General features: G+C 42.5%; 1 protein-coding gene across 7 annotated transcripts in view; it reads right to left on the bottom strand.

The window, feature by feature from the left end:
* CRACDL (CRACD like) overlaps positions 1-12,952 on the bottom strand; it is a 130,415-nt gene that overhangs the window by 44,043 nt on the left and 73,420 nt on the right. For all 7 annotated transcript variants that reach the window (XM_024999295.2, XM_010809797.4, XM_010809796.4 and 4 more), the window contains one exon: positions 8,038-8,117. In XM_024999295.2, the coding sequence (XP_024855063.1) occupies positions 8,038-8,107 (70 nt within the window). In that variant the 5' untranslated portion in view covers positions 8,108-8,117. The remainder of the gene's footprint in view (positions 1-8,037; positions 8,118-12,952) is intronic.

Below are 12,952 nucleotides of genomic sequence, written 5' to 3' on the forward strand. Positions count from 1 at the left end.
TTGGACATTATGTTGATAAATGTTATAGAAAGGGAGAATTAATATCTTCCTGTAGAAGTGAACCTTTTGTGAAATGACCCTCTTTATTAATAGTAATGCTTTCTGCCTTAAAGTTTATTTTGACTGCTATTGATACAACCATTCCAGCTTCCTTTGGCCCAGTGTTAGCAAGTTTCATTTTCTTCTTTCCTTTTACCTTAAACTTTTCTAATCCTTATATTTAAGAGATTTAGAGTTTTAGAGTGGGCTTCCCTGGTGGCTCAGTGGTAAAGAATCTGCCTTCAATGCAGGAGACACAAGTACCATCCCTGGGTCGGGAAGATCCCCTGGAGAAGGAAATGGCAAACCACTCTAGTATTCTTGCCTGGAGAATCCCATGGACAGAAGAGCCTGGAAGGGTCCGTGGGGTCACAGAGTCAGACACAACCTAGCGACTGAACCACCACGAGAGTTTTAGAAAACCAATCTGACCTTTAACTTCTGACTGGAACATTAATAGAATTAGCTACTGCCACTTACTCTAGTTTGTTGTTGTCACAAAGTCATGTCCCACTCTTCTGAAACCCCATGCACTGCAGCCCACCAGACTCCTCTCCATGGGATCTCCCAGCCAAGAATACTGGAGTGGGTTGTCATTTCCTCCTCCACGGGATCTTCCCCACCCAGGGATCAAACTCACTTCTCCTGCATTGGCAGGCAGCTTCTTTACCAATGAATCACTTGAAGGTGAAAGTCGCTCAGTCATGTCTGACTCTTTTCAACCCCATGGACTGTTCCCTAGGCAAGAATACTGGAGTGGGTAGCTTTTCCCTTCTCCAGGGGATCTTTCCAACCCAGGGACCAAACCCAGGTCTCCCACATTGCAGGTGGATTCTTTACCAGCTGAGTCACTTGGGAAGCCTTTATTCTAATTACTGCCATGTTAATAAAAAACAAGTCTACCATCTTTGTGGTCTTTTAAAATCTTTCTTTCTGTCTTTTGGATTAACTGACTTTAAAAGAACATTCCATTTTTTTCCACTTCTAGTTTGTAAACTTTGTCTTTTATCTCTGTTCTTTCAGGGCTTACCCTAGAAATTATACTACACATTCTATTATGGAACAAAATAAGAAAGTTAGAATCAGTTCAGTTCAGTCGCTCAGTCGTGTCTGACTCTTTGAAACCCCATGGACTGCAGCATGGCAGGCCTCCCTGTCCATCACCAACTCCCAGAGTTTACTCAAACTCATGTCCATTGAGTCGGTGATGCCATCCAACCATCTCATCCTCTGTCGTCCCCTTCTCCCGCCTTCAATCTTCCCAGCATCAGGGTCTTTTCAAATAAGTCAGTTCTTCAGTAAGTTAGAATACTTTCATCTTATTTAATGCCCTACTGTTTTCATTCTGATCTTTAAAAACCCAAAGATACTATTCCATATTCATTTGCTTTTATTTGTTCATTGTTAAAATTTTATTTTGTTTAATCTTTGGCCATGCCACACATTAGGTGGAATCTTAGTTCCCCGACCAGGGATTGAACCCGCGCTTCCTGCGCTGGAAGCACAGAATCTTAACCATTGGACCGCCGGGGAGGTCCCTCCATGTCTGTTTGGATGTGTCTGCTTGTTTCTTATCTTCTCTGCTTGTCATTCCTTCTTTGCCCAGACACTCCACAGAGTATGATTTTCCTCCTGCCTGAAGGCAGATTCCTTTGGAATCTGAGGCTCTCCTGGTGACAAACTCAGTTTTTGTTTATCTGAAAATGACTTTATTCCTGAAGCTCCTTCCTGAAACATCATTTTTCTAGGTTTAACATTCTAGGTTGGCAGTTACTTTTTCTAAGTTATTCTTTTAATAATATTGAAGACATCATTTTACTGTTTTGTGGCTTCTGTTGTGTGGTCAAGAAGTCAGTTTCTTGCTCCTCTGAAGGTCCTTTTATTTTTCTCTCAGACTAATTTTAAGATTTTTCACTTTTGTCTTTAGTATTCTATACTTTAATTCTATGTGGATTTCCTTTTATTTATCCTTCCTGGGAGTCATTCAGTTTGTTAAATGTGTAGATTGGATTATCTTTTTTTTTTTTTTTAACTGAATTCCAGAAAATTCTCAGCTACTCTCTCCTCTCCTAAGACATTGCTCAAACACACGTTATACCCTCTCATTTATCTCCATGCTTCTTGTCCTCTTTCTGTATTTTCCTTCCTTTTACCGTTTTATGATACATTCTGTGTACTTCCTTGAGATCTCCCTCAAGCTGATATAATCTGCTAATAAACTCATCAATTGAATTTTTCATCATAATAGTTTTACTTATTTCTAAAAAATCCACTTGACTATTTTTCAAATCTGGTACAGTAAGTCCCTCTACATACTAATGCATTCTGTTCCAAGAACGTGTTCATAAGTAAACTTTTTGTTCCTAAGTTCAACAAAGTTAGCCTAGGGCCCCAACTAATACAATTGGCTGTATATTAAGAATGCATGTGTGTGTGTCTGTGCTAAGTCACTTCAGTCATGTCCGACTCTTTGCGACCCTACAGACTGTAGCCCACCAGGATTCTCTGTCCATGGGATTCTTCAGGCAAGAATACTGGAGTGAGTTGCCGTGACCTCCTCCAGGGGATTTTCCTGACCCAGGGACTGAATCAGTGTCTCCTGTGTTTTCTGCATTGCAGGTGGATTCTTACCATTGAGACACCAGGGAAGTCCAAAATTACAGTACAGTACCTTAACGGAAAAAGCAAGAGAGTTCCAGAAAAACATCTATTTCTGCTTTATTGACTATGCCAAAGCCTTTGACTGTGTGGATCACAAGAAACTGTGGAAAATTCTGAAAGACATGGGAATACCAGACCACCTGATCTGCCTCTTGAGAAACCTGTATGCAGGTCAGGAAGCAACAGTTAGAACTGGACATGGAACAACAGACTGGTTCCAAATAGGAAAAGGAGTACGTCAAGGCTGTATATTGTCACCCTGCTTATTTAACTTATATGCAGAGTACATCATGAGAAACGCTGGACTGGAAGAAACACAAGCTGGAATCAAGATTGCCGGGAGAAATATCAATAACCTCAGATATGCAGATGACACCACCCTTATGGCAGAAAGTGAAGAGGAACTCAAAAGCCTCTTGATGAAAGTGAAAGTGGAGAGTGAAAAAGTTGGCTTAAAGCTCAACATTCAGAAAATGAAGATCATGGCATCCGGTCCCATCACTTCATGGCAAATAGATGGGGAAACAGTGGAAACAGTGTCAGACTTTATTTTTCTGGGCTCCAAAGTCACTGCAGATGGTGACTACAGCCATGAAATTAAAAGACGCTTACTCCTTGGAAGGAAAGTTATGACCAACCTAGATAGCATATTAAAAAGCAGAGACATTACTTTGCCAACAAAGGTTCGTCTAGTCAAGGCTACGGTTTTTCCTGTGGTCATGTATGGATGTGAGAGTTGGACTGTGAAGAAAGCTGAGCGCCAAAGAATTGATGCTTTTGAACTGTGGTGTTGGAGAAGACTCTTGAGAGTCCCTTGGACTGCAAGGAGATCCAACCAGTCCATTCTGAAGGAGATCAGCCCTGGGACTTCTTTGGAAGGAATGATGGTAAAGCTGAAACTCCAGTACTTTGGCTACCTCATGCGAAGAGTTGACTCACTGGAAAAGACTCTCATGCTGGGAGGGATTGGGGGCAGGAGGAGAAGGGGACGACAGAGGATGAGATGGCTGGATGGCATCACTGACTCGATGGACGTGAGTCTGAGTGAACTCCGGGAGTTGGTGATGGACAGGGAGGCCTGGCGTGCTGTGATTCATGGGGTCACAAAGAGTCGGACACGACTGAGCGACTGATCTAATCTGATCTGACCTTAAAAAGTACAGCAGGTAGAGTACAACAGCTGCCATACAGGGGCTGGCAGACACGTTCTCATCTTTAAAAGTTGAAACTTGAAGGTTTGTATGTAGGGGACTTAAAGTACATCATTTGAAAGTTGTTTTAAAAATTTTATTAATAAAATGAACTCTTTTAGGGGTACACAGAGCTGAATAATCACCACCAAAGTCACACATCACCCTCCTGTGCTGCCTTTTATAGTCAAACCTTTCCCTGGAAACCACTAATATCTTCTCTGCTCTTGACTGTTTTTCCTTTTCCAGAGTCATTCAGACAGCATGTATCCTTTTGATTTGACTTTTTAAACTTATCACCACATGCTAGAGATTCCTCCATGTTGTTACATCAATCAAGAGCTTGTTCCTATCTATTGCTGAGTACTGTTCCATTGCATGGGGCTTCCAGGTGGTACAGTGGATAAAGACATGCAGGAGATGCAGCAGACTTGGGATCGGAGGGGATGGAATTCCAGTGGAGCTATTCCAAATCCTGAACGATGCTGCTGTGAAAGTGCTGCACTCAATATGCCAGCAAATTTGGAAAACTCAGCAGTGGCCACAGGACTGGAAAAGGTCAGTTTGCATTCCAATCCCAAAGAAAGGCAATGCCAAAGAATGCTCAAACTACCGCACAATTGCACTCATCTCACATGCTAGTAAAGTAATACTCAAAATTCTCCAAGCCAGGCTTCAGCAATACGTGAACCGTGAACTTCCTGATGTTCAAGCTGGTTTTAGAAAAGGCAGAGGAACCAGATATCAAATTGCCAACATCCGCTGGACCATGGAAAAAGCAAGAGAGTTCCAGAAAAACATCTATTTCTGCTTTATTGACTATGCCAAAGCCTTTGACTGTGTGGATCACAAGAAACTGTGGAAAATCCTGAAAGAGATGGGAATACCAGACCACCTGATCTACCTCTTGAGAAATCTGTGTGCTGGTCAGGAAGCAACAGTTAGAACTGGACATGGAACAACAGACTGGTTCCAAATAGGAAAAGGAGTACGTCAAGGCTGTATATTGTCACCCTGCTTATTTAACTTATATGCAGAGTACATCATGAGAAACGCTGGACTGGAAGAAACACAAGCTGGAATCAAGATCGCCGGGAGAAATATCAATAACCTCAGATATGCAGATGACACCACCCTTATGGCAGAAAGTGAACAGGAACTCAAAAGCCTCTTTTTTTTTAATTTTTATTTTTAAACTTTACAATATTGTATTGGTTCTGCCATATATCGAAATGAATCCGCCACAGGCATACACGTGTTTGAAAGTGCAAATGGAGAGTGAAAAAGTTGGCTTAAAGCTCAACATTCAGAAAACGAAGATCATGGCATCCGGTCCCATCACTTCATGGCAAATAGATGGGGAAACAGTGGAAACAGTGTCAGACTTTATTTTTCTGGGCTCCAAAATCACTGCAGATGGTGACTGCAGCCATGAAATTAAAAGGCGCTTACTCCTTGGAAGGAAAGTTATGACTAACCTAGATAGCATATTCAAAAGCAGAGACATTACTTTGCCAACAAAGTTTCATCTAGTCAAGGCTATGGTTTTTCCAGTGGTCATGTATGGGTGTGAGAGTTGGACTGTGAAGAAAGCTGAGTGCCAAAGAATTGATGTTTTTGAACTGTGGTGTTGGAGAAGACTCTTGAGAGTCCCTTGGACTGCAAGGAGATCCAACCAGTCCATTCTGAAGCAGATCAGCCCTGGGATTTCTTTCGAAGGAATGATGGTAAAGCTGAAACTCCAGTACTTTGGCTACCTCATGTGAAGAGTTGACTCATTGGAAAAGACTCTGATGCTGGGAGGGATTGGGGGCAGGAGGAGAAGGGGACGACAGAGGATGAGATGGCTGGATGGCATCACTGACTCGATGGACGTGAGTCTGAGTGAACTCTGGGAAATGGTGATGGACAGGGAGGCCTGGCGTGCTGTGATTCATGGGTCGAAAAGAGTCAGATACGACTGAGTGACTGATCTGATCTGGATTCAATCCCTGGGTCAGGAAGATCCTCTGGAGCAGGAAATGGCAACCCATTCTGGTATACTTGCCTGGAGAATTCCAAGGACAGAGGAGCCTGGCAAATGGGTTATAGTCCATGGGGTCCCAAAGAGTTGGTTCCGTTGTATAGATATAAACAAAGTAGTAAACAAAAGTAAAATTGCTATAGGCTTTTGTGTAAAATAAAATACAGTTTCATTTCTCTTAGGTAAACACCTAGGAGTCGGACTGGCGAATCATAGACTAAGTGCGTTTTTAATTTTATAAGAAACTGACAAGTACTTTCCCAAGGGGCTGCACCATTTGCATTTTCATTGGCAGTATAAGAGGGTTTCAGCTGCCTTGAAATCTCCTAGAAGGCAATGGCACCCCACTCCAGTACTCTTGCCTGGAAAATCCCATGGACGGAGGAGCCTGGTGGGCTGCAGTCCACGGGGTCGAGAAGAGTCGGACACGACTGAGTGACTTCACTTTCACTTTTCACTTTCATGCATTGGAGAAGGAAATGGCAACCCACTCCAGTGTTCTTGCCTGGAGAATCCCAGGGACGGGGGAGCCTGGTGGGCTGCTGTCTATGGGGTCGCGCAGAGTCGGACACGACTGAAGTGACTTAGCAACAGCAGCAGCAGCATTTGTTATTGTCAAGTGTGTCTCTGTTGGGTTTCCCCCACTCTAGTAGGTGTATAATGGTGTCTCATCATAGCTTTAGTTTGCACTAACGGCTATTGATGTTAAGCGTTTTTTCATGTGCTTTTTGCCACTTGCACATCCTCTTAAGTAGAACATCTTTAAAAATTCTTTACCTACTTTTAATTGGGTTGTTATCTTACTGTCAAATTTTGACTGCTCTTGTCAAATGTGATTTGTAAATATTTTCTCCCAGTCTGTGACTTGACTTTTCATTTTCTTAACAGCATCTTTCACAGAACAAAAGTTTTAAATTTTGAGAAAGTTCCATTTATCAACCTTTTCTTTTAGAGTCTGAGGTATCGTATCTAAGAACTCTTATCTAATCCTAGGTTATAAATATTTGCTCCTATGTTTTCTTTTATTAAAAGATTTATAGTTATTACATTTATGCCGATTATACATTTAATTTTTGTACCCTCATTTGAATTCAAACCAACTGTGAACTTTCAAATTTCATTTTTTTTTAACATACGAATGTCCAATTGCTTTAGCACCATTTGTTGAAAAGAAAATTACCACTGCATGTACTGAAATGTGAAAGAAAAAAGTAATCCTAATATATAGGATAATAAGAAAAATCTGTATTATATGAAATTAAGTCTTTAATGAAATTAGTATCTGAAGCTAAGAGTTAAGAGCTAGGGTTTAATATTTTTGGAAGCTGTTCACTTGAACTACCTTAAAGACAATCACTACTAGTACTTTGACTTAAATCAGCAGAGAGAAAAGTGGAAACCTCTGCCACAAAAATAAGGTGAATACAAATAGCTGATATGAGGCTCATGTGGGGAGATCACATGTGTTTCCTAAGGTCAATTTTCCACCTCTATCAAGACACACAGAGCAATCTACAGATAACAGTAAACCAATCACATAACTGGGTAACTTGTGCAGTGTGTTTTGAAATGATGATTCATGGACTTGGAATTCAGCTCCATAGAAAAGCACAATAAAGGTCTCTGGAAGGAGAATAAAAGCCATAAAAGAGGCACCAAAGGCTCTCTCTTGATATTGTTATTTCTTCTGGATGTTTAGACCATCCAAGACTTTGCCTAATGTCTCACTGAAACCTCTGGATGTTCCTGGATGAGGAATGTTCCATAGCTTCTCTCTTCCCCTGCTTCTGTCAACTAAACCTGGGGATATGTTCACCTTCAGGAACAAGGAAAAGGACTTAATCTCTCTCTTGGTCTCTCTCTCACACACACACACCCACACACATACACACGTTGTCCCTGGTGTGTCTGATGGAGAAGCAAAGGAGCACGGCCCTCAGTTGGCCGTCCACAGTCTTGGATGTGCTCTCCAGCCCCTGAGAGGGATCTGGGAGTGTCTGAACACACTGAACTGAACCCACTCTCCATGCGGAGAACCCGAAGCCCTTCTTCGGAAGCCCCTCTCCCAGCCCCACAACCCAACAAGGGTCCTCCCAGGGCAGGGAGAGTGAAGGAAGGCCTTACCTGTGCTGTCCTCCCCAAGGCCTTCTGCAGCCTCCCGAAGCTTAATGTCCATCACCCTCGTGGAAATCATGTCCAGCTCACTAAAAATCAGGGAGAAAGCCATGTGAGAGGAACAAGTCTAACTGAAGTCAATGACCGAGATGGTGGTGACTGAATTTTGCCCATGACCCTGGCAAAGACAGAGGCCAAAAAATAGGTCCAGGGCTCAAGATTAGTAACCACATCAGTGTTTATCTAACCACTGACCAGATCCATTTAATGGAAAACAGAAAACTGGGAAAGCTTCACCAATTTATACAATGCAGATGCAGTTTCTTTCTTTGAAAGAAAAATTTTCAGAAATTATGTATTGCTCAAATGCTGGGTATTAACATATATATATGGAATCCAGAAAATGATACTGAAGAACCTATTTGCAGGGCAGGAATAGAGACGCAGACAGAGAAGACAGACTTGTGGACACAGTGGGGGAAGGAGAGGGCGGGAGGAACTGAGAGGGGCGCACTGGCATATCTACACTACCACGCGTGAAACAGCCAGCCAGTGGGACGCTGCTGGGTAGCACACGGAGCTCAGCTCGGTGCTCTGTGAGGACCGAGAGGGCTGGGATGCAGGGGTGGGAGGGAGGCTCAGGAGTGAGGGGATACATGTATGCACATAGCCGACTCATGCTGCTGTACAGCAGCAACCAACACAACATTGTAAAGCAACTGTAATCCAATCTAAAAAATCTTAAAAAGCAATTACGTTTTTCTCTTGTTCACCGTAGAAAGTTTGGAAGACACAGAGAAAGAAAATCACTCACTATCCCACCAATCAAGGAAGACTAACCACAGACAATGTTTTAATATTTTTCCTTCCAATATTTTTCTATGCAAATATTTATGTGCACAAGCACACATGCACTACATTGGTAAGACTGACTTCCGATTTTCTTATCCCACATCAGTAAAATCCTCGATGTGTTATTGTAATGGCTACATAATATTTTGATTGGATGCTGCACCATCATTTATTTACCTTATTTCTTTTTAGAACTTTTTATGAAAAATTTCAAACAAAAGTACACAGAATGTATAATGAACTTAATACATATGACTCTTGCTCATCTTAACCCCTTATCCCCTCCCACTTCCGCCAGGTCATTGCAAAGTAAATCATCCCAAATACTATCATCATTTAATCCATAAGGACTTGGCTTCTTCCTGAATTAAAAACCTCTAACTTTTCATCGAACTCAAATAAATGATTACTGGCCAATGTTCCTGCTAGAGAGTACTGAGCTGTGCCCCTGCCTTCCACAGCTGACTTTTTAAAAAATTAATATATTTATCTTTGGCTGTGCTGGGTCTTCACTGCTGTGCATGGGCTTTCTCTGCTTGCAGGGGGCAGGGGCTGCCCTTCGTTGCAGTCTGCAGGCTTCTCCTTGCAGTGGCTTCTCTTGTTGCGGAGCACAGGCTCTGGAGCAAGAGGGCTTCAGTGGTTGCAGCACGTGGGCTCCAGAGTGAAGGCTCGGTAGTTGTGGCACAGGGGCTCAGTTGCCCGGCAAGCATGTGGGATCTTGCCAGACCAGGAATTGAACCTGTGTCCCCTGAATTGGCAGGAGGATTCTTAACCACTGGACCACCAGGGAAGTCCCCATAGCTGACTTTTAAAACAGCACATTCTATCCTACACAGACTAACTCATCATTTACTTGGAAAGCTATTTCTTATTGGCAGTCATTATGAATTTTCCCACTTTAAAAGGGAGCTAAAATATTTAACTGATGAATTAACATTTATCACTTATACACAGTACACAATGGGCAATGATGGGAGAAATTAAAAAAAAAAATTTAACAGAGGAAAGAAGTTGCAGGTCTTTGCTAGAGTTGAGTCTAATAATTAGGTCTCCTTTAATATTAATGTCAAACAGTCCATCCCTGATCAGCCAACTCCTTAAAAAGTGAACAAGCAATCATAAGCCTTGCTTCCTGATTTTGATATAATTTGACTTTACAAAAATGTTGGAGCAACAGGATGTAGAAAAAAAAAATGATCATCTCAACTGATGCAAAAAAGCCATTTGACAAAAGTCAACACCTTTTATGACAAAAAATTTAAAAAACTAGAAATAAAGGAAAACTACCTTGATGTAATAAGGCCATATAAGAAAAGGCCACAGCTAACATTATACAACAGTGAAAAACTGAATTTTTCCTCTAAGATCAGGAACAAGACACTCTCACCATATCTCCTCAACACAGTACTGAAGTTCTAGCTGGAGCACACAGACAAGAAAAATAAATAAGAGGCATACAAGTTGAAAAGGAAAAAGTAAAATTATATCTGTTCACATATGAAATGATCTTATATCCTAAAGATCCACACCCTACAAACAAAAAACTATTAGGACAAATAAATGAATTCAGCAAAGCTGCAGAACACAAAATGAACACAAAAAAATCAGTTGTTTCTATAAAATAACAATGAACAATCCAAAAAGGAAATTCAAAAAGTAATTCTATTTACAACAGTATCAAAAAGAACAAAGTACTTAGGAATAAATTTAACCAAAGAGACAAAAGACTTATACCCTGAAAACTAAAAAATGTTGCCAAAAGACTGAAAATAATGTCAATAATTGCAAAGACATCCCATGTTCATAGAATGAAAGACTTATTATTGTTATGATGTCCATACTATCCAAAGCAATTTATAGATCGAATGCAAACTCCTTCAAAATCCTTGATCCCATAGACTCCTGCTGCTTAAAGTTACTACAGGGGAAGGGGCAGCTACCAGAGTATTTGAAGGAAGGTGCAGTAGAGGAGGAAAAGCAGGAAAATGCAAGGAACAAGGAGAATAAAAACGGTGAGGACTGGTTAAGTACCAACTGCTACCTTGGGTACCGTCTTCCATGGTTGCCAGTGAGCTAGAAAGTACAAGTGCTCGAGCTTTCTATTGTCTGAATTTGGAGTTAACAACTGCAACGACTTATCAACTGAATTATCTCATTTAATCCCCAAGAACTCTAAGTATTCTCATTTTGAAATTGAGATCATGTATTAGGTATCAGGTAGGTTTATTAACAGCAGAGACATCACTTTGCCAACAAGGTCCATATAGTCAAAGCTATGGTTTTTCCAGTAGTCATGTTTGGATGTGAGAGATGGTTCATAAAGAAGGCTAGGCACCAAGCCTTGCCCAGAAAGGAGCGTTTTATAAAATGTGCAGATTTTGTGGCAGTTTTCCATTTGAATTCTCAAAGTTTATAAATTTATAGCAGTAAAACTATTGGGTAGGGAACAAGGAATTGATGCCTTTAAACTGTGGTGTTGGAGGAGACTCTTGTGAATCCCTTGGACTGCAAGGAGATCACACCAGTCAATCCTAACGGAAATCAGTTCCGAATATTCATTGGAAGGACTGACGATGAAGCTCGAATACTTTTGCCACCTGATGCGAGGAACTGACTCATTGGGAAAGACCCTGATGCTCGGAAAGGTTGAAGGCAGGAGGAGAAGAGGGTGGCAGAGGACAAAATGGTTGGATGGCATCACTGACTCAATGGACATGAATTTGAGCAAACTCTGTGGACACAGTGGAGGACAGAGGAGCCTGGCGTGCTGCAGTCCCTGGGGTCACACAGAGTCAGACACGACTTAGGGACTGAACAACAACAACAAAAATGTGTTAACTGGTCCAAAATAGTGAAGCAGAGACGTTAGACCAACAGTAGCATGTTGCCTGCATTGGAAGGTGCAGTCTTAACCGCTGCACCACCAGGGCAATCACTACCCAGCAGTTTTGCTGCTATAAATTTACAAACTTTGAAAATTCAAATGGAAAACAAAATCTGTACATTTTATAAAAGGCTCCTTTCTGGGAAGGGCTGAGAATGTGAAGGCATACGTGAGTGTGTGCACAAGCCTCTGAGGTAGGTGTGCAGGAGGGCGTCCACCCCACTGAGTGTGGAACAGACCCAGGAGCTCTGACGTGCTGCTCCCTGGGTTGAATGACGTGGCTGTGATAAAGCCTTGTGCCAGGGCAGGGGGCTCAGGAGCAGGTTGGAAGGAGGGCGGGGGACCCTAGAGGACAGCCTGGGGCTCTTCTTGCTGGAGGTACATCTGTTGGACCCGGATGCAGAGAGCAGCGCCAGATGCAAGGCTGCTAACAGACTCACGCTCGGAGGCAAAATTCACCCCACAGACGAAGGGACGACCAGCCAGGCTCACCACACATGGGAGGTCTGAAAACCTGCTTTTTATGTCCGAAACGCCTTCTTATGAATAAGAATGCAATATGGTGTGCTTGTTGGTGTTCAGTCACTGAGCCGTGTCCGGCCCCATGGACTGCAGTACGCCAGGCCTCCCTGTCCCTCACCATTCCCCAGTGTTTGCCCAAGTTCATGTCCATTGCATTGGTGATGCTGTGCAGCCATCTCATCCTCTGTCACCCCCCTTCTCCTCCTGCCCTCAATCTTTCTCAGCATCAGGGACTTGTTCAATGAGTCGGCTGTTTGCATCAAGTGGCCAAAGGATTGGAGCTTCAGCATCAGTCCTTCCAATGAATATTCAGGGTTGACTTCCTTCAAGAATGACTGAGCCAGTCAATATGGTGCAGAAGAAAAGGGAAAGACTTGAAAGTGAGGCAGGCCTGGAGCTGAAGCTGCACCCTAGCACTGATGAGGGCTGAGCCTCAGTTTCCTCATCTACAAAACACAGGCAGTAACACTTTAACTGAATGGGACTGAGAATGCAGCACACACAAGCACCCGCTGAGAAGAGCTGTTGGTTTCTCCACCTCGTTTCTCACCACGGGCTCACACCTCTGCACAACTGCAGACAAGAACACACACAACAGGTATACCCTAGGGATGGTCCATTCTGTCCCATGAAGGCACAGTCTCCTTGGGCAAACAGGTCACTTCA

Source organism: Bos taurus, chromosome 11 (assembly GCF_002263795.3).
Source record: "Bos taurus isolate L1 Dominette 01449 registration number 42190680 breed Hereford chromosome 11, ARS-UCD2.0, whole genome shotgun sequence".
Classification (NCBI taxonomy): Eukaryota; Metazoa; Chordata; class Mammalia; order Artiodactyla; family Bovidae; genus Bos; species Bos taurus.